This window comes from Pelophylax lessonae (genome assembly GCF_965119305.1).
Source record: "Pelophylax lessonae genome assembly, chromosome: 9".
Lineage (NCBI taxonomy): Eukaryota > Metazoa > Chordata > Amphibia > Anura > Ranidae > Pelophylax > Pelophylax lessonae.
The window spans coordinates 257,297,908-257,320,799 of record NC_138776.1 but is presented as its reverse complement, the minus strand read 5'-3'; the positions used below and the strand labels follow the sequence as shown (position 1 = coordinate 257,320,799).

The window sequence follows — 22,892 nt, the reverse complement described above, 5'->3', positions numbered from 1 at the left end:
CGGCCCACACATTCTCATTACATACCGCATGACTAATTTCCCCCATCCCATCCATAGACTCTACAAGAAGCGACGTCCCACACATTCTCATTACATACCGCATGGCTGATTTCCCCCATCCCATCCATAGACTCTACAAGAAGAGACGGCCCACACATTCTCATTACATACCGCATGATTTCCCCCATCCATAGACTCTACAAGAAGAGATGGCCCACACATTTTTATTACATACTGCATGACTGATTTCCCCCATCCCATCCATAGACTCTACAAGAAGCGACGTCCCACACATTCTCATTACATACCGCATGACTGATTTCCCCCATCCCATCCATAGACTCTACAAGAAGCGACGTCCCACACATTCTCATTACATACCGCATGACTGATTTCCCCCATCCCATCCATAGACTCTACAAGAAGCAACGTCCCACACATTCTCATTACATACCGCATGGCTGATTTCCCCCATCCCATCCATAGACTCTACAAGAAGCAACGTCCCACACATTCTCATTACATACCGCATGGCTGATTTCCCCCATCCCATCCATAGACTCTACAAGAAGAAGAGACGGCCCACACATTCTCATTACATACCGCATGGCTGATTTCCACCATCCTATCCATAGACTCTACAAGAAGAGATGGCCCACACATTCTCATTACATACCGCATGGCCGATTTCCCCCATCCCATCCATAGACTCTACAAGAAGAAACGGCCCACACATTCTCATTACATACCGCATGGCCGATTTCCCCCATCCCATCCATAGACTTTACAAGAAGAGACGGCCCACACATTCTCATTACATACCGCATGGCTGATTTCCACCATCCCATCCATAGACTTTACAAGAAGAGACGGCCCACACATTCTCATTACATACCGCATGGCTGATTTCCCCATCCCATCCATAGACTCTACAAGAAGAGATGGCCCACACATTCTCATTACATACCGCATGACTGATTTCCCCATCCCATCCATAGACTACAAGAAGAGACGGCCTACACATTTTTATTACATACCGCATGGCTGATTTCCACCATCCCATCCATAGACTCTACAAGAAGAGACGGCCTACACATTCTCATTACATACCGCATGGCTGATTTCCCCCATCCCATCCATAGACTCTACAAGAAGAGACGGCCCACACATTCTCATTACATACCGCATGGCTGATTTCCCCCATCCCATCCATAGACTCTACAAGAAGAGACGGCCCACACATTCTCATTACATTTTATTATACCATTCTTCTATAAAGTGAACAATTCAACCCTTTAAATTGCTACCATACATTAGTCAACAGCAGGTGTGTCTAACTAGATTACATTTACGTTGGTAACATTTCCCGCACTCCGCACATATAAAAGGTCGTCCATCGGTGTGCTTTTTCTGGTGCCTCAGAAGGTTCAACTTCCGGGTGAAACATTGTCCGCACTCTGAACATTCAAAGGGAATTTCTCCCGTGTGACTTTTCTGGTGTCTAACAAGGTTTGTTTTCCAAGTGAAACTTTCTCCGCACTCCGAGCATGCAAAAGGACGCTCGCCTGTGTGAATCTTCTGGTGTTTAAGAAGGTTTCCTTTCACATTAAAACACTTTCCGCACTCTGGGCAGGAAAAAGGACTCTCACCAGTGTGAATGATCTGGTGTCTAAGAAGTTCTGTGCTCCGAACAAAGCCTTTTCCGCACTCGGAACACAAAAAAGGACGCTCCCCCGTGTGCGTTCTGTGATGGACAAGAAGTTTTGCTTTGTTATGGAAACATTTCCCGCACTCGGAACAAGAATATGGGCGCTCCCCTGTGTGAACTCTCTGGTGCTGAAGAAGATGGGCTTTGTTATTGAAACATTTCCCGCACTCGGAACAAGAATATGGACGCTCACCTGTGTGAACTCTTTGGTGCTGAAGAAGTTGGGATTTGAAATTGAAACCTTTCCCACACTCCGAACATGAATAAGGATGCTCACCAGTATGAGTTCTCTGGTGTAGAACAAGGCTTTGTTTTTCAGAGAAACATTTCCCACACTCCGAACATGAATAAGGATGCTCACCAGTATGAGTTCTCTGGTGTAGAACAAGGCTTTGTTTTTCAGAGAAACATTTCCCACACTCCGAACATGAATAAGGATGCTCACCAGTATGAGTTCTCTGGTGTAGAACAAGGCTTTGTTTTTCAGAGAAACATTTCCCACACTCCGAACATGAATAAGGATGCTCACCAGTATGAGTTCTCTGGTGTAGAACAAGGCTTTGTTTTTCAGAGAAACATTTCCCACACTCCGAACATGAATAAGGATGCTCACCAGTATGAGTTCTCTGGTGTAGAACAAGGCTTTGTTTTTCAGAGAAACTTTTCCCACACTCTGAACATGAATAAGAATGCTCAGCTTTGTGAATGTTTTGGTGTTTAAGAAGATTTTTCTTTCGAATGAAACGTTTTCCACACTCTGTGCACATAAATGGCTTCTCATCAGCGTGACTTTGCTGGTGTGCCAGAGCTTCACTTTTCTTGGTGAAAGATTTCCCACACTCTGAATATGAAGAGGTCACCTTGGTGTGACCTCTAAGATGGATTAGAAGTTCCGATTTCAATTTGAAATATTTTCCACACCCCAAACATGACAAAGAACTCCTAACCGTGTTCACTACTTTATGCCTAAAAGACGATTGATTGGGATTAGATGAGTCGGTTGATCTATTTGCACTTGGAGATCGAAGATGGATGTCTGGAGTCCAATGATGTGATCTATCAGAACATTCCTTGGGATTAGAGGGATCCATTGATTCCTCCAGACAGTAGGGTCTGTGATGTATATATTGAGTAATGGGATTTACTCCTGGAGAATATAGCGCAATATCATTATCTTCCACAATATTGTCTGCAGGTATATTATGGTGTCCCTCAGAGGTATTTTGAAGGTAGTGTCCTCCTGCTGGAAAGGAATTTTGGAAAAAAAATTAAATGTAACTTTCACATTTTAGTCAGGAGGCAAATACAGTATGCTTGGGTTTCAGTCTATAGTTCTATAAAGCTCTGCCATGTGAGTAACCATGATTACATACTACTTTTATGGTGAGAAAGAGAAAGACCTTTCATATGGTGTACAGTATCTCTTCCTCATTTGTTGGGAACATGACGTTATATTGAGGAATGGAGATGGACCTTTCATATGGTGTACAGTATCTTCTCCTCATTTGTTGGGAACATGACGTTATATTGAGGAATGGAGATGGACCTTTCATATGGTTTACAGTATCTCCTCCTCATTTGTTGAGAACATGGCGTTATATTGAGGAATGGAGATGGACCTTTCCTATGGTGTACAGTATCTCCACCTCATTTGTTGGGAACATGACGTTATATTAAAGAACGGAGATGAACCTTTCATATGGTGTACAGTATTCTCCACCACATTTTTTAGGAATAGGACGTTATTTTGAGGAATTGAGACGGACCTTTCACTTTAACTGTTGGGAACATGACATTAGATTGAAGAATATAAATGGACCTTTTTTTATGTGGAGTACAGTAAATATTCGTTACAAATGGCCCCAACCATCCTAAATTTAACAATGAAAAGACAACACCTTAACCACTTTACCCCCGCTCACTGTGCCTCTACTGCGGCACAGTGGCTCGTTCCCGTCCAGCGACGTAGACCTACGTCGCTGGACTCCTCCCCTTGTGGGCGGCGCTCGCGCGCTGCCGGAGGCTCGCTTCCGCTGTTTTCAGTCACAGCGGGAGTCGGGCCAGATGAGGAGAAGCGGCGATCGCCGCTGCTCTTCCCCGATCGCCGGGGAATCGAGTTTCGAGATCCGCCCGCTTGTGTAAACAGAGCGGGCGGATCTCCTAAGTGACAGACAGGGTCAGATTGCAGGGGTCAGCATAGCTGAACATGCGATCTGTCCCTGTGTCACTCAATCACCTCCCCCCACACACGTTAGTAAGAACCAGGCATAAGAACCAGGCATACATTAACCCCTCCCTCTCCAATAAAATTAACCCCTTCCCTGCCAGTGTCATTTTTACAGTAACAGTGCATATTTATAGCACTGATTACTGTAGTAATGTCACTGGTACCCCCAAAGTGTCAAAAATGTCAGTCAAGGGTCCGATCTGTCTGCCGCAGTCCCGAAAAAAAAAAAAAAAATTGCAGATCGCCGCCAATACTCGTTATAAAAAAACACCAAAAATTACAGAAATCTTTCCCTTAGTTAGTAAACGCAATAACTTTTGCGCAAACTAATCAAAATACGCTTATTGTGATTTTTTTTTTACCAAACATAGGTAGCAGAAAACAAATTGGCCAAAAATTTAAAAAAAAAAATTAGATTTTTACATTTTTTGGGGGGAGAATTTCATAAAAAAATATTTTTTTCAAAATGTATGCTCTTTTTTTGTTTATAGCACAAAAAGTAAAAATTACACAGGTGATCAAATCCCACCAAAAGAAAGCTCTGTTTATGGGAAAAAAAGGACATAAATTTCGTTTGGGTACGGCGTTGCACGACTGCGCAATTGTCAGTTAAATTCGCACAGCGCCGAATCGCAAAAAGTGGCCCAGACGTAAGACAGCAAAATCCTCCGGTGGTAAAGTGGTTAAGCTTTAGCTTACGAGAGTTGCATCTTTAATTCTGAACCAACTTTCCAATGCCGTTAATAATTTAGTCTCGATCCTACTGCATGGTGGCAAGGACTACTAATTCTCTCTGGTGATTTCACTTTGGTGAAGCAACATGTCTTAATAATCATGGAGGTAAAATGAAATTATAAATATGTTCTGCATTTAAAGTTTATTTACGTGGACCCTCCGTACTGCTCCCTCCTTTACAATAAAGTCTCCTCTTACCCGGTGATGTGAGGGGCGGCTGATTCTCCATCATAACGTCCTTGTAGAGATCCTTGTGTCCTTCTATATACTCCCACTCCTCCATGGAGAAATAGACAGTGACATCCTGACACCTTATAGGAACCTGACACACACAATGATACAGTCACCATCCAGACACATCCCTTGTCTGCAACTGGATAATGTCCCAGAATTCCCGGCACCGCTCACCTCTCCTGTCAGCAGCTCCATCATCTTGGTTGTAAACTCTAGGATGTTAAGTTTGGTCATTTTCTCAAGACTGAGGACAGGTAGGGGAGGCACTGTGATAGGGCTCGGTCTTTCTTTTAGTCTTTTGTGCAAGCGGTGACTTCTCGTTGTTATATTATTTTCAAGAGATGAGGTCATAACTACGGCACAGTCCTGTAATATAAACCAATAAATATATAATAGCGGAATACTTCTGGCCCCACCTTGTGTTCTATTAATTTTTCATGTGACCTTCCCAAAGTCCTCCTCACCTCCCCAATCAGAAGGTTGATGATCTCCAGGGTGTGCTTCAGTATCATCTCATTCAAGCAAAATGTAATTTTTCCTGGATTTCTAGAACTGAACATCTGATCCTCCATCATGACATCCTTGTAGAGATCCTTGTGTCCTTCTAAATACTCCCACTCCTCCATGGAGAAATAGACAGTGACATCCTGACACCTTATAGGAACCTGACACACACAATGATACAGTCACCATCCAGACACATCCCTTGTCTGTTACTGGATAATGTCCCAGAATTCCCGGCACCGCTCACCTCTCCTGTCAGCAGCTCAGTGATCTTGTTGATGGCTTTTAGAATCTTCTCATCATCGTTTCTCTTAAGAGTTGGGGACACGGATGGAGTGACAGTGTTGAGTGTCTGAGTCACCCTCTGCCCTTTTGACACAAGGTGAAGTCTACTGGCGGTCACATACTCCTCAAAGGTCTTCTTCACTACTGTGTAACCCTATTGAGAGATGCCACGAGAAATGTGAATATTTATCTCCAACAGTGGGTGACATTCCCGGATTCCCTCACCTATCAGGTCACCACTAGGGATGAGGAATATTGAGGTTTTTTTATTTAAACAGAAATTTGGTTAAAAACATTTAGGGAATTTTATCCATATCATCAAAATCAATAGGAAGGGTGAAATTATTTTCACCTTAATTCTAATTTAAAAAATTTAATAAATGGCTCCCGATGATTATAGAAGCTTCTTTTTTGAAAAAAAATGTATACACCGTTGGCATTTAGAGGATGCTGGAACAAAATGGAGGATGCATGACCAGTGCCCTGCTACTTTTGTGTGGCTCCAACTGCCCTTTGTGGTGTTGATTTGTGAGGGATATTTGAGCAGTCATCCCCAAGTGACACCCATGTCTTGGTGAGTGCTATTATGGGACCTCCAAACATCCTCCCCACATCTTCAGCAGGTCTGTGATATATTAACAGAGATAAGAGTGATGTCATGTGACCTCCCAGAATCCTCCTCACCTCTCCGGTCAGGTCTGTGTTTTATTAAAAGAGATAAGAGTGATGTCATGTGACCTCCCAGAATCCTCCTCACCTCTCCAGTCACGTCTGTGTTTTATTAAAAGAGATAAGAGTGATGTCATGTGACCTCCCAAAATCCTCCTCACCTCTCCAGTCAGCAGGCAGACGATCTCCAGGGTGAGGTTTAGGATCTTCTCAGTCATGTGATTTTGATCTTTGTCGCTCCTCATTGATGTGGTCATGTGATCCATACAGAACTCTCCTCTCTGTAGACGGATAATAAACAGAGAATTATCTGGACTAAACGAAGATGAATTTAGGTTTGGGTAGAGAGGTGAAGAGTTAGGAGCCCTGTTCAGTTTTTATTTCTGTGTCCCCATTGGGGGAGATTTCACTTCCTGTCCAGGTGACGAGTGTTTGACCACTCCAACATGGGCTCGATTACAAAGCACATCACAAAGAGTCCACTTACTGATTATGGTCAACGATGTCACAGTCCAGAGGAGCGGACTGACTCCACCTCACTTCCCCAGAAGTTCAAGTTCATCATCACCCCTCATAACCATTTCCATGCCAGACACAAGGGGTATTTCCAGGAGTACTCAAATGCTTGTTTTTTTGACTTGCTGTACAATCCATTTCTCTGATGTTCATTGATGGACACAGCTCCTGATATTCATAACCATTGGGTTATACTGCCCCCTACAGGAGTAGGACAATAGGCAGAAAAGAATTATGGCCACACCCATGGGCAGTCGCAGGGGGTATACTCCCTCTCTCTGCTATAGGTACTCAGTTTGTTACAAGCAGTGCCAGGAAAATTATAACGTCACAGAGGGGTGGGTGCTGTGTCCATCAACGAACATCAGAGAAATGGAATTTACAGTAAGTCAACATTAGCCAAAGAGGCAACAGGAGTTCAACCATACACTTGGAGCCCACCTGAAAAAAAAAAAAAAATACACCCTCAAAGAGGATCAGGTCCTCTTAAACAGCAGCCTGTAAAACCTTGCGGCCAAAAGAAGCATCTCCAGATGCCAACACATCCACTTTATAAAACTTTGTAAAACTGTGCACTGACAACCAGGTGGCCGCCTTGCAAACCTTCATCACTGACGCCTGATGATGAAAAGCCCAGGAGGCACTAAGGGCCCTAGTAGAGTGTGCCTTTATAGGGAAAGGAGGAACCTGACCCCTGATGGAATAGGTCTGCACCACCGTCTGTCTGATCCATCTGGAAATGGTGGCAGAGGAAGTGGACAACACAAAGCACAAAGAGCACAAAGAGGGAGTTTGACTTCCTGAAAGACTCCGTAGCTGCCAGGTACACCCTAAATGCCCAGACCACATCCAAGGCACGCAAGGCACTTTCCTTTTGGATATTTAGGCCTGGGACACAGGGAAGGCAACACAATGTCTTCATTCAAATGAAAATCAGAGACAACTTTTGGGAGGAACGACGGACAGGGGCGAAGAACCACCTTATCCCTGTGAATCACCAGGTAAGGTGAACAACAGGATAACGCCGCCAGTTCCGACACCCTGCACGCAGAGGTGATAGCCACTAAAAAGGCCACCTTCTGGGACAGCCTAAGCAGGGGAATCTCCTGAATATTTTCAAAGGGAGTATTCTGTAGAGCTGAAAGCACCAAATTATGATTCCAAGGCACTGGAGGAACCAAATGTCGAACACCCTGAAGAAAGGTAAGCACCAGGGAGTGTGTGGCCAAAGTTCATTGGAAGAAGACTTCCAAGGCCGACACCTGGCCCTTGATGGTACTCAAGGCCAATTTCTGTTCAACCCCTGTTGAAGGAAGGTCAAGATCCATGCCACTGAGAAGGAGCAAGGAAGAACCCTAAGAGACTCACACCATGCAATGTACGTCTTCCACGTACAATGGTAGATCTTCCTAGCTTTTAACAGTGTAGAAATCACCGACTCAGATAAACCCCTGTCCTTCAGTACCTGACATTCAACAGCCAAACCACTAAAGCCAGCGACTGTAAAGCAGGATAGGAGATTGGTCCTTGGGACAGCAGATCCTCCCTGAGAGGAAGCTGCCAAGGAACGTCGGTGACCAGCCGCACCAGATCAGTGTACCAAGCCCCACGAGGCCAGTCCGGAGCCACTAAGATGACCAGAATCCCTTCTGCCTCAATCCTGTGTAGAAGTCTTAGCAGAAACTTGAGGAGGGAAGGCATAATTCAGACAATACTGACCCCACGGGGCCACGAGCATGTCTGTGGTGTCCGCCAGAGGATCCCTTGACCAAGCCACAAACCTCTGCACCTTTCTGTTGAGCCGAGAGGCCAACAGATCCACCTCAGGGGTTCCCCACCAGAGACACAGCTGATGAAACACCTCCGGATGAACACTCCCTGTGGTCCAACGCCTGCCAACTGAGGTAATCCGCCTGCCAATTTTCCACCCCGGGGAATGTGTACAGCGGAGAGGGCTGGAACGAACCATTCTGCCAACCTTAGAATGCCGGACACCTCCAGAGCAGCCAGGACACTTCTTGTGCCCCCTTGGTGATTGACAGAAGCCATGGCCGTGGCATTGTCCAAATGAATGCGCACTGGACAACCCTGAAGACTATCCGTCCAATGATCCAGACATAGTCTGATCGCTCGGAGTTCCAAGACATTGATCAGGAGTCTGGACTCTTCCAGCATCCAGATCCTCTGAGCAGAATGCTTGCTGAGGACGTCTCCCTAGCTGGACAGGCTGGCATCTGTGGTGACCACTGTCCAATACAAAGGGAGGAAGGAATTTCCCAGCTGAAGCACCGGAGAACGAAGCCACCGTATCAGGGACTCCTTCATGCCCCGACTCAGCCGTATCTGTTGGTCCAGAGACTCCAGAGTCTTGTCCCATTTGGCCAGAATTTCCCTTTGCAAGGACCTCTTATGGAACTATGCAAACAGAACCACCTCGAAGGTAGACACCATCAGGCCCAGCACCCGCATGCAAGTCCAGAGGGATGACCATTTGTTGGATAGCAGGAGGCGAATTGCAGCCTGCAATTTCTGGAGTTTGTACAGAGGAAGAAGCACTCTGGCTTAGGCCGAGTCCAGAGTCAGGCCCAGATAGTCCAGCTTTGTGGACAGAACTAGAGCAGACTTTCGAAAATTCAGAATCCAGCCGCACTCCCGCAGAGTTTATATTGTGATCCCCAGGTTCTCCACCAGAGCAGAGGGAGACTCCGCTCGCAGAAAGAGATTGTCCATGTAGCCCAGTACCGCGATCTCCCATTGGTGTAGCAAAGCTAGCACCGGGGCCAACACTTTTGTGAAGACCCGAGGAACAGATGTGAGACCAAATGGTAACGCCACAAACGGATAATGCTTCTCTTCCAAAGCAAAGCAGAGAAAACGTTGGTGACTTGCACATTTTGCAATGTGAAGGTAGGCATCCTTGATATCAATAGAGGCGGAGATGCCACCACCGTTGGAATGGACTCCATTCTGAACTTCTGTACCCGTACAAAGCAGCTTATCGCCTTGAGGTCCAGGATGCTTCCTGTGAACTGTGAACAGGTTTGGTTAAAAACCCTGAAAATGTTCCGAGGTTGGAACTGGGACAAACACCCCTTGAAGGAAGAGGTCTTGTACCGCCCCAAACAGGCCCTGTAAGCAGTCTGAGGACAGGGGCAAGTTGGAAGGAAAAAAAATCTTGCCGAGCGACAAGAGCGAAACTCGATCTTGTAGCCGGACCGAATTACTTCGTGGACTCACTTGCCTTGCACCCGGGAAGTTCACAGGTCCGAAATTCAGCGAAGACGTCCCCCCACCCCCGATATGGGTGAGGGCGCACCTTCATGCAGAAGGAGCCTTGTCCCCGGGTCTGGAGAAGCCCGATGTTGGCTTGCCAGGCCAGGTTCGTTTGGATCCTCCAGAAGAGGCCCTGAAAGGCTTCGAGCCCTTGTCAGTCGCCCCTGAGGGACGGAAAAAACTTCTTATGAGCTTAGAAGGAAGGCCCACATCTAAGACAAGGATCCTTGCCCTTAGTAGCCTGCGGAAGAAAAGTACTCTTCCCCCCTGTGAGACCTTCAATAATGTCATCCAGGGTAGCTCCAAACAAGCGATCTCCTTGAAACGGAAGATCAGTCAAGGCCTTTTTTGAAGTCTTATCCACAGATCAGCACTTGAGCCAAAAAACATGCCGAAGGACCACTGCCAAAACAGAGAGGTGAGCCATCAGGGAAGCCGCATCCAAAGAGGCATCACAGATAAACTGCAGCCCCTGGACCAGCTGGTCCGCCAGCTCAGCAAAGGTGGGGGAAGCTTTTCTCCCTCCAGGTCACGGTGTAGGAGCTTAGCCCACTCATTCAGAGTTTACGACACTAGGGCAGTGGAGAATACCGGCCTCATTGCCGAACCAGCCAGAGTGTACATAGTGCGGGAAACACCTTTGCCGCTCTGGATGGCTTGTGAATGCCAAAGGGCACCTGTGCCTCTGTCGCAGCTTTAGCTGCATCCTCCATCCTCAGGGTCTCACACACACAGATACAATCAGCACATCCACCAGCGCCTTTTCGTGCACAGTCGCAGACATGGAGGAATCATCCTTACTATCAGAGGCTTCCAGGCGCGTGGTTGCAGACCCAGCAGGGTGACCCACGTCTGCAGCGGCTGAATCAGATTCAGGATCTGATGAGACAGATGAGGCAGGGTGTCAGGGACATGGCCATAGAAGTACTGGCGTTACTGCCAGTACTAGTAATGGGCGCTACAGGCGAGCACCTGTGCGCGTGAGCGGAAGCTGGCCTATATAAACCCACCTCTGGCCCCATCAAAATTGCTGGATTATCGTCAGCGTCCTGTGACCTGAACCTTGTGAACTCTCTTGGAATTCCCATTGTGACCCGGCTTCCTTCTGACCCATCTGATGTTTGACCCTCGGCCTGCCTTACTGACCTTGCTACTGCTACCTACCTGCTCTGATTACCTGTGTAGGACCCCGGCTTGCCTAAGGACTCTGCTTCTGCCTGCCTGCTCTTCGGTTGTGACCCCGGCTTGCCCCTGTTCTGCTATTTGCCTTGCTCTCAGACTGATCATCTGTGTATGACCCCCCGCCCAGCTTTTACTACTGCACCAGAGTTGCCTGCTATATCTGGAGTTCCTGGAAGTCGCCGGGCGTGCTTGTGTACCAGCCTCCTCTTCCATCCTCTGGTGTCCACCGGTCCTGCTCTCCTGTTCCCCGCAGACGACCTGTGCGTCTTGGGGTGCTTCACCTCCTGTACCACTTCCAGGGGTGACTCGCACTGAGCTGCAAGGGAAGCCCTCGCTGCACTTCGGCCTCGATCCAGGTACATGACACAGCGGAAGGCGGGGGGCGCTTTTTGCTAGCCTGCTGCCCGCAAGCCACCTCTACCTTGGGACACCAGGGACTCCAGGACGTCAGTGCGTAGATGGGTGGTTGGGCTCTGGAGGGCCCTGCAGCCTCAGAGAGGGGATCAGGTGGGGAAATGTGCTCCAAAGACTCCATGAGTCACCAGGGGGACCCCAAAAAAGTGTAAAACACTGCTAAGTGACAACCCCCACTGCGCTGGCAGCACCACCTGGTCGCAAGACACAAAGCAATCCTCAGCAGAGAGGGAGAGGACCCTACCACACTTACCACCCACAGAAACAGGCACCTGCAGCCACCAGGAGAATCTTTGGCGATCAGGAAGTAAAATGGCCCCATTCCGCCTTTGACCCCAATAATGGGGCACTATTCCACCAACTGACACCAACGATGGAGCCCATTCTGCCTATTGACACCAATAATGGGGCACTATTTCACCAACTGACACCAATGATGCGGCACTATTCCACCAACTGACACCAAGCATGGGGCCCCATTCCGTTTATTGACACCAATAATGGGGCACCTTTCACAAACTGACACCAACGATGGGGCACCATTCCCCCCTACTGACACCAACGATGGGGCACCATTCCCCCCTACTTACACCAACCATGGGGCACCATTCCCCCCTACTTACACCAACCATGGGGCACCATTCCCCCCTACTTACACCAACCATGGGGCACCATTCCCCCCTACTTACACCAACCATGGGGCACCATTCCCCCCTACTTACACCAACCATGGGGCACCATTCCCCCCTACTTACACCAACCATGGGGCACCATTCTCCCTACTGACACCAACGATGGGGCACCATTCCCCCTACTGACACCAACGATGGGGCGCAATTCCTCCTACTGACACCAATGACGAGGCACCATTCCTCCTACTGACACCAATGATGAGGCACCATTCCTCCTACTGACACCAATGATGAGGCACCATTCCCCACCCATTCCACCTACTGACTCTTATGAGGCACCATTCCCTGTACTAATACCATCAACGGGACACTATTCTGATCACTGATATCAACTATGGGGCAATATTCCTCTTATTAAGACCAATGATGGGGCATTTTTTATTCCCACTGTCCAGTCTGCCCCCCCTAAGCCTGAAGAACACTAAACTGGCCCTTTGATTAGGAAGTTTGGAGACCCACGCTTTATACTTTGGCAGCAGGCACAGGCAAGTTGGAACTCAACCCATCAACCCACACAGTTTAAAAAAAACAGTTACATTCCCAACATGTGCTGGGAATGTAACTGTCACATTTGCTTGTGCTTTCAACCAAACTGTCAAACCAAATGGCTGGTATCCTAACTGATCACAGCAGCATCATGGCAGTTGAAGATCAAACAGAGGCGAAAATGGCGGCTTCCTTGGCTGAAAACGATAGGAGGGTTTACTTTACAACCACTACCCAACACATCTCCAGTCCAACTTTGGCTCTATATTTCGATCGTATCTGTGCAAAGATTAAACCTTCCAAATATATGGGTATATCAGAAAAACAACATCACAGTGACTATGGAGGAAGAGGATGGAACATGATGGGGGATTACTGGGTGTAAATATAAAATAATATCTTATTACCTCATCTGTTGCCAGTTCCAGCAATGTCTCCTCTCTACTTCCTCCCAACACACCTCTGACCCGGAACTTCCTTTTTATACCTGACCCCACTTCCTGTCTACTCCTGATCTCACTTCCTGTCTGCTCCTGACATCACTTCCTGAATTTACGTTAGCTCACTACCTTGTGGAGAACAGAAAAACTGCAGCTTATGTTTTATTTTGTACTTTGTTACCTCGTAGTGAATTTATTTCTTTATTTCACACAGGTACTTCTATAGCACCATCAATTTACACAGTGCTTTACACATATTTATATATATATATATATATATACCGTATTTTCCGGCGTATAAGACGACTGGGCGTATAAGACGACCCCCCTATTACATGATCTACCGGTAATACTTATACTTAGGTTACCTTGGAGATATCATACTCGGCGTATAAGATGACCTCCCATTTTTGGGGGATTTTTTTTAGGTTCTTAGTAGTCTTATACGCCAGAAAATACAGTATATATACACACTTAACGACCAGCAATGTCCCCGTTTGTCGTTGGACTTTCCTTGGTTATAACGGGGTGATGCCTGCAGCCGCCCATCCTACTGGAAGACCTGAGTGACCAGCCGACTGGCCGGACAGCCAAGCAGAGCCTTATCGGCTTTGATCGGCTCTTTGTGAGAGTATAATTGGGTTACCACAGTAAAATGTACCTATGCGGTCAGCAACACAAGCTCTACTGTTACTTAACCACTTGCCAACCACCCGCCGCAGTTTTACTGCTGCAGGCTGGCTTGGTTGCATGAAATGACGCAGCCCTACGTTCGTCGCGCGAGTGATGCTCCCGCCCCCACTAGGCAGCGGGGATGCTGATGCGATTGCCGCCAGGCACCCGCGATCGCTTTCCGCTGAGAGAGAACGACGGTCTGCTGTTGTAAACACAGATGACCGTTCTTCTCTCCGAAATGATCACAGACCGCCTGTGATCCTTCTATATAGGAACACAGGTCTCTATGACCATTTCACAAGCCCATCGCCCATACAGTTAGAAAACACTCCCCTAGGCTCACACTTAACCCTTTGATCGCCCCTAGGTTAACCCCTTCCCTGCCAGTATCATGATTACAGGACTGTGCAAATTTTTAGCACTGATTACTGTAGTAATGTCACTGGTCCCATCAAAAGTGTCAAAAATGTCAGTTAGGGGTCCGATCTGTCCACCGCAATGTCGCAGTCCCACTAAAAATTACTAGTAAAAAATAAAAATGACATTAATCTTTCCCCTAGTTTGTAGACGCGATAACTTTTGTGCAAACCAATCAAAATACGCTCATTGCGATTTTTTTCTTTTACCAAAAATATGTAGCAGAATACAAATTGGCCTAAAATGATGAAAAATTTTATTTTTAAATCATTTTTATTGGGAATGTTATATAGCAGAAAGTGAAAAATAGAAATAGTGGGTTTTTTTTTCAGAATTGTCGCTCTTTTTTTTGTTTATATCGAAAAAAAATAAAAATCGCACAGGTGATCAAAATTCGCTTATTGTCATTTTTTTTTTTTTTTACCAAAAATATGCAGCAGAATATAAAATTGGCCTAAAATGATGACAAATTTTGATTTTTAAACTTTTTTTTTATTATTGGGAATGTTATATAGCAGAAAGTGAAAAATATTTTTTTTTTTTCCAGAATTGTCGCTCTTTTTTTGTTTATAGCGCAAAAAATAAAAATCGGAGAGGTGATCAAATACCACCAAAAGAAAGCTCTATTTGTGGGGAAAAAAAGACATCAATTTTATTTAGGTACAGCGTCGCACGACTGTGCAATATTCCGTTAAAATAACGCAATGTTGAATCGCAAAAAAATGGGGGCAAATCCTTCCGGTCCAGAACTGGATAAAGAGTACCGGTCACATGCCTATTGCTGGCACAAGGTATGTTTAAATTCCTTGTGACAGCAATAAAAGTGATTACAAAAAAAAAGTACAGCAACAATGTAAAAAAAAAAAAAGGAATCATTAAAAAAAAAAAAAAAGTCCCCCTGCGAATGAGCGCGTTAGTCCTGCACACACACACAAACAGTGATCGCCCCACACATGTGAAGTATCACGGCCAACATCAGATCATGGGCAGTAACTCTAATCCTAGCCTTCCTCTGGGGGTTCTAACTAATTTTCTAGCAAAAAAAAATACGGAATTTTACAAAATTGTCAAAAAAATGGCCTAGAGCTGAAGTGGATATACACTACTGTGCAAAAGTTTTAGGCAGGCGTGAAAAAACGCTGTGAATAAGAAAAGCTTTCAGAGATAAAAGTGCTAATAGTTTATTTTCATCAATTATAAAATGGAAAGTAAATGAACAGAAGAGAAATTCAAATCGAATCAATATTTGATGTGACCGCCCTTAGCCTTCAAAGCATCATTTCTTCTAGGTAGACTTGCACACAGTTTTTGAAGGAACATCGGGAGGTAAGTTGTTTCAAACATCTTGGAGAACCAACGACAGATCTTCTGTGGATGTCGGCTGCCTCAAATCCTTCTGTCTCTTCATGCACAATAATCCTAGACAGATTCCATGATGGTGAGATCAGGGCTCTTTGAGAACCAGACCATCACCCCCAGGACTCCTTGTTCTTCTTTACGCTGAAGATAGTTCTTAATGACATTGGCTGTATGTTTGGGATCGTTGTCCTGCTGCAGAAAAGATTTAGGGCCAATCACATGCCTCTTTGATGGTATGGCATGATGGGTAAGTATCTGCCTGTATTGGGGACACCATTGATCCTGACCAAATCATCCAACTTCATTTGCAGGAATGCAGCCCCAAACTTACAAGGAACCTCCACCATACTTCACTGTTGTCACCTGCAGACACTCATTATTGTACCGCTCTCCAGCCCGTCACCAACAAACTGCCTCCTGCTACAGCCAAATATTTTGCATTGTGACTTATAAGTCAAGAGCACCTGCTGCCATTTTTCTACACCCCAGTTCCTATGTTTTCATGCATAGTTGAGTTGCTTAGCCTTGTTTCCACGTCGAAATAATGACTTTTAGTTTTAGTCATAGATCCAGTGCTGTATTTTGGCCTAGGCCAACAAGGCCCAGGCCTAGGGCGGCACTTTGCAGGGGGGCAGCAAAAAAGCCGCCCCTCCACCTGAGACTATATTGGCCACTGGTTGCTAGAGCCGCCTCTCTCACCCCCCCCCTCTCTCTCTCTCACTCACCCCCTCTAACCCACCCCCTCTTTCTCCCCCTCCCTCTCTCTCTGACCCCTCCTCTCTCTCTCCATCTCTCAGCCCCCTCTCTCTCATCTCTCTCTCTCTCTCTGAGGGAGTCTCTCTCTCGGAGGGAGTCTCTCTCTCTCTCTCTCTCTCTAAGGGAATCTCTCTCTCTCTCGCTCTCTCGGAGGGAGTCTCTCTCTCGGAGGGAGTCTCTCTCTCTCTCGGAGGGAGTCTCTCTCTCTCTCTATCTCGGAGGGAGTCTCTCTCTCTCTCGGAGGGAGTCACATCTTTTAAAAAAGGAGTGCGGCAAATTTATTAGGAGGGGCGCCCAATTTTAGTCTTGCCTAGGGCAACACAAAACCAAAATACACCACTGCATAGATCCCCCAGCAGCCAGCATCAATAGCCCTTCAGCACACTCTAGTACCCCTTCCCAATACATACATTCCGTGCTGGAGGTGCGTTCCCTCTGAAAAAAAGCCCTGGATGAAGCCATCCTAGGAGGCAGCGGTAGGTGCCCACTTCATTCTTGCCTAGGGAAGAAGTGCTAGACTGCAAATTAAATAAGGTAACAAAGCTTTCCAAAAGCGAGCAATTGTTTTCCAGATGTTGAAGAGGAAAGGGGAGAGGAACTAGAAGGGAAAAACATCTCTTCATGGGTGAAGGTCCATACAGTGTTACGTTGTATGCATCCCTATTTCTGGAGCCCCACTTGAATAACCTTGCATACTTGTCCATGTTATCTAAATGTGACAATGATGGGACTGATCACATGACACTGACATACTCTGTAAAGCCTCGTACACACGCGTCGAAAATCGGTAGGGAATTTTCGTCCGACGACCGATCCGCCGATTTTCGGCTTGTTAGTATGATGCTTCCGACAACTGACTCCGACTTTTCGGCCGAAAAAAATCTGGTGTGCAGGCTATAAAATTTTTGTCCGCCGTCAAAACACGGCCGATTTTCGTGCAGTCAGTACAGATTTCGACAGGGAAAAATCTTATGAGCAAGACTGGGCATGCTCAGAGAAGAAAGAACACAAAGAAAGCAAACCAACACATGACATCACTTCTGAAGTAGAATTTTGTCAGGCGAGAAAATTTATGTGCAGTCTAGCGCACATTCCAACCAACAGACAACACTCTGGACAAAAGACGGACGACTGGTCGGCCGATAATCGTTGCGTGTGTACTAGGCTTTAGCTACTGATGAAGATGACCTCTGTATTACTGATAAAGATAATGACTGTAAAATTCTGGAGCCTATCCCTGTGATCTTGAGGAGGAAATCCAAGATTGCAGCAATGAGAATAATTCATGTGTCATTTGTAGTGGCTCCATAAATCCATGTGAAACCAGACCTCCTGGACTCCCCTCTCAGTTTATTGTTTATTTATTGAATTTATTATTAATATGAAAGAAGTCTACGCCCACATGACGTAACGCGTACGGGGGATTGGTCACACGGTCCTACGGCTATCAAACAATTCAGGAACCAGGCACCATCCAGCACGCTGCACGCTCTGCAATCGTTATGCTTGTCACTGCTGAACATAATGTAAGTGCACTACTTTTTGAGCAAATAAAGTCTTAATTATTGCAACAGAGAGCACTAGATTTTTCCTTCTTTATCCATATGTTTTGGGACGGATTTGGAAGCTGTACCCTCTGCAGTATTTGATTGCCATTGATATCCGTGCTGATAAGTGCTGGAGGCTGTGGTCCTGATATATTGGAACAACACTTGCTGAGTATCGTGGAGTTTGTTCATGCTTTTAGACCCTGTGGGGTCGAGCTCTGGAGGTGAGAGGCAGATAATGTCTGGTGATGGGAATCTCATGAGCACTGAAGTCACACTTGTTGTCATTTCAACAGATCACTAGTGGACTGTGTTTCTTATCGTCTATTTTTCATATCACCTTTTATGAACTGTCTCTTTTTACTCATGAAATGGTTTTTTAACAATTTTGGTTTTAAGTGATTTTACCAGAGATTGTTATTTATTGTGACATCAGACTGCGCTACACTATTATATATTTATTATTAATATGTATAACATTTTTTTTCCACTCTTGTTTCCTTATGAGGTGCTACCTCTATGTATGACTATTTTTGTTTTATTATCACTTAGGTGTCCCGGTCCGCTGATGATAGCAAATCAGGGTCACTGGAGGTACTCACAGGGCTGGAGAAGTTTCGGGACCCCGTGGGTATAGAGTGTAAGTGATGTCAGCTTGTGGGCGGACCATCTCTATATCTTCTCCAGCCCTGTGAACACCTCCAGCAGCCCTGATTTGCTATCAACAGCGGACTGGGACACCTATGTAGATGACTTTGCATGTGGCCAGATATGTACTGTGAGTTCTAATATTTTTTAAACTGCCCATTCGATGGCGCTTTTCCCTTTCTATACACATACACAAAGTAGCGGTGGGGGAAACTGTACTGTACTTGCGCAAATGCTTGGTATTGGCACAGATACCGGTATCGGTGCATCCCTAGCCAGAAATATTATTTTATTCATTTGCTCTTTTCTATGTTCAGTGTCTTTTATGGCATTGTAATATTGGAAAATCAATGGGGTCTATAAGGTCCTGAGGAAGCGGGGATTTCCCGCGAAACGCGTCAACCCCTTCACGGCCGCATTGACACCCTATGGGGGTTTTCAGGAATTGGCTGTTGATACATTTATGAGCTAAAATATGTTATGTAATATATGAAATACCAATGGATAACTCTCTATGAAGACAGCACATTCCAATCACCATTTATCTAAGAATTATGGTAATTTATTTTAAAAAAAGGAGTCGAAACAGGATATTATTCATTGAGCATTTTTTTATTTTACTTTATAAAATCAGAATAATTAATGGACACAAAATAAAATCAAGACTTAACTGATATCAAGCCTTAAATACTTAAACACGAATTTCCAAAATTAATCTGACTCTATTATTATGTATCGATTGGACCATTGAGGAGTCAGTACCTTCAGTATAGCAAAGCCATGAGGATGACAAACTAAGAGCAACCAGCTTAAAGGATCTTCTGGAAAGGTAGGTTGATTTGGTGTTATAGGTTCCTGCAGATTTACAATGATTCTTTGAGGACGAATTTTTAATATTATCAAAATATTATATATTAAGCGTAAGAGACTGCAAAGATAAAACGTAACAAATGAAACCGTCTAATTTCACATGTGTTGGGTGACTTCTGATAAGGCAGCTTGAAGAAAAACCACTGCCCGTCGCTAGAGATAGCATCCAGTCGTTGGAGATAGGATCTAGTCTTTGGAGATAGGATCCAGTCGTTGGAGATAGGATGAAGTCGTTGGAGATAGGATGAAGTCGTTGGAGATAGGATGAAGTCGTTGGAGATAGAATCTAGTTGTTGAAAATGGGATCCATTTGTTGGAAATAGAATGAAGTTGTTGGAGATAGGATGAATGTGTTGGAGATAGGATCCAGTCGTTAAAGATAGGATGTAGTCGTTGAAGATAGGATCTAGTTGTTGGAGATAGGATCCAGTCATTAGAGATAGGATGTAGTTTGTGGAGATAGGATCCAGTCATTTGAGATAGGATGTAGTTTTTGGAGATAGGATCCAGTCATTAGAGATAGGATGTAGTTGTTGGAGATAGGATCCAGTCATTAGAGATAGGATCTAGTTGTTGGAGATAGGATCTAGTTGTTGGAGATAGGATCTAGTTGTTAAAGAGCCCCCCCCCCCCGGGTGCTACTGCCCAAAACTCAGGTGCCTTAGCCTCCAGAAATGTAGGTTAGAAAAAGACAACCCTAACGTCATACGTTTTGGCATCAGATATTCATTCCATCGGAAAGCAAGATCCCAGTTTTCGAGGGGCTTACCCATCTACCATTTTATCATACTCTTAAAAGGACAACTTGTACCTTTGTCCTTTATTGAATACAAAAAACCCTCCAGAGAGCAGCCCACCTGGCCTTAGACTTACCTTCAACCTTGACCCAGCCACACTTGCTTCACAAAACGCCTTCACTGGACCCTCTTTAGTGAGCATATATACAAATACAGAGTCAAAAAAGGATCTTATGTGCCGAACATCACTGCAAGACCTTGTGGATACAGTCAGGTGGTCCATAAATATTGGGACATCGACACAATTCTAATCTTTTTGGCTCTATACACCACCACAATGGATTGGAAATGAAACAAACAAGATGCGCTTTAACTGCAGACTTTCAGCTTTAATTTGAGGGTATTTACATCCAAATCAGGTGAAAGGTGTAGGAATTACAACAGTTTGTATATGTGCCTCCCACTTTTTAAGGGACCAAAAGTAATGGGACAATGGGCTGATCAGCTGTTCCATGGCCAGGTGTGTCTTATTCCCTCATTATCCCTTTACAGGGAGCAGATAAAAGGTCCAGAGTTCATTTCAAGTGTGCTATTTGCATTTGGAATCTGTTGCTGTCAACTCTCAATATGAGATCCAAAGAGCTGTCACTATCAGTGAAGCAAGCCATCATTAGGCTGAAAAACAAAAACAAAACAAACCCATCAGAGAGATGGTAAAAACATTAGGTGTGGCCGAATCAACTGTTTGGAACATCCTTAAAAAGAAAGAATGCACCGGTGAGCTCAGCAACACCAAAAGACCCGGAAGACCACGGAAAACAACTGTGGCGGATGACCGAATAATTATTTCCCTGGTGAAGAAAACACCCTTCACAACAGTTGGCCAGATCAAGAACACTCTCCAGGAGGTAGGTGTATGTGTGTCACCTTCACAACAGTAGGCCAGATCAAGAACACGCTCCAGGAGGTAGGTGTATGTGTGTCAAAGTCAACAATCAAGAGAAGACTTCACCAGAGTGAATACAGAGGGTTCACCACAAGATGTAAACCATTGGTGAGCCTCAAAAACAGGAAGGCCAGATTAGAGTTTGCCAAACAACATCTAAAAAAGCCTTCACAGTTCTGGAACAACATCCTATGGACAGATGAGACCAAGATCAACTTGTACCAGAGTGATGGGAAGAGAAGAGTATGGAGAAGGAAAGGAACTGCACATGATCCAAAGCATACCACCTCATCAGTGAAGCATGGTGGTGGTAGTGTCATGGCGTGGGCATGTATGGCTGCCAATGGAACTGGTTCTCTTGTATTTATTGATGATGTGACTGCTGACAAAAGAAGCAGGATGAATTCTGAAGTGTTTCAGGCAATATTATCTGCTCATATTCAGCCAAATGCTTCAGAAGTCATTGGACGGCGCTTCACAATGCAGATGGACAATGACCCGAAGCATACTGCGAAAGCAACCAAAGAGTTTTTTTAAGGGAAAGAAGTGGAATGTTATGCAATGGCCAAGTCAATCACCTGACCTGAATCCGATTGAGCATGCATTTCCCTTGCTGAAGACAAAACTGAAGGGAAAATGCCCCAAGAACAGGCAGGAACTGAAGACAGTTGCAGTAGAGGCCTGGCAGAGCATCACCAGGGATGAAACCCAGCGTCTGGTGATGTCTATGCATTCCAGACTTCAGGCTGTAATTGACTGCAAAGGATTTGCAACCAAGTATTAAAAAGTGAAAGTTCACGGATAGTGACAGCTCTTTGGATCTCATATTGAGAGTTGACAGCAACAGATTCCAAATGCAAATAGCACACTTGAAATGACCTCTGGACCTTTTATCTGCTCCTTGTAAATGGGATAATGAGGGAATAACACACACCTGGCCATGGAAACGCTAAGCAGCCAATTGTCCCATTACTTTTGGTCCCTTAAAAAGTGGGAGGCACATATACAAACTGTTGTAATTCCGACACCTTTCATCTGATTTGGATGTAAGTACCCTCAAATTAAAGCTGAAAGTCTGCAGTTAAAGCGCATCTTGTTTGTTTAATTTCAAATCCATTGTGGTGGTGTATAGAGCGAAAAATATTAGAATTGTGTAGATGTCCCCATATTTATCTACCTGACTGTATGTAAAATGACAGCCTCAGCCCAGGCTCCAGCCAAGCCACCCCCCTCCCAACACGTTTCACTCTGCCACCAGAGCATAATCATGGCTTAATTCCCCAATCTAAGCTCCGGGGTGGAGTGAAACGTGTTGAGAGCATGGCTTGACTGGAGCCCAGCCTAAAGGCTGTCGTTTCACATATCCACAGGGTCTTGCAGTGGTGTGCGGCGCATAGGACCCTTTTTTGGCTCTTGTATCATGGGAGCTGGGATGACCTCTGTCCTTGCCAGCACTCCCAGAGGTGTATTATAGGAGAGGACATAGCTGGAGCCTTGAGCTGCACCCCCCTATTTGTTATCTGGTCACAAATACAGCATACTTCTTGTATCCTGGGAAGATACCACACAGGT

The 22,892-nt window shown here is 45.3% G+C and overlaps 2 protein-coding genes across 2 annotated transcripts in view; both read right to left on the bottom strand.

Moving 5' to 3' along the window:
* Positions 1 to 22,892, bottom strand: part of LOC309564402 (uncharacterized protein) — an 880,901-nt gene that overhangs the window by 638,368 nt on the left and 219,641 nt on the right.
* Positions 1 to 22,892, bottom strand: part of LOC309563410 (uncharacterized protein) — a gene marked incomplete at its 3' end in the record, with an annotated part of 173,873 nt that overhangs the window by 52,663 nt on the left and 98,318 nt on the right. The window contains exon 19 of the mRNA XM_082267804.1: positions 1,663 to 2,166. Coding sequence (XP_082123930.1) covers positions 1,663 to 2,166 — 504 coding nt within the window. The remainder of the gene's footprint in view (positions 1 to 1,662; positions 2,167 to 22,892) is intronic.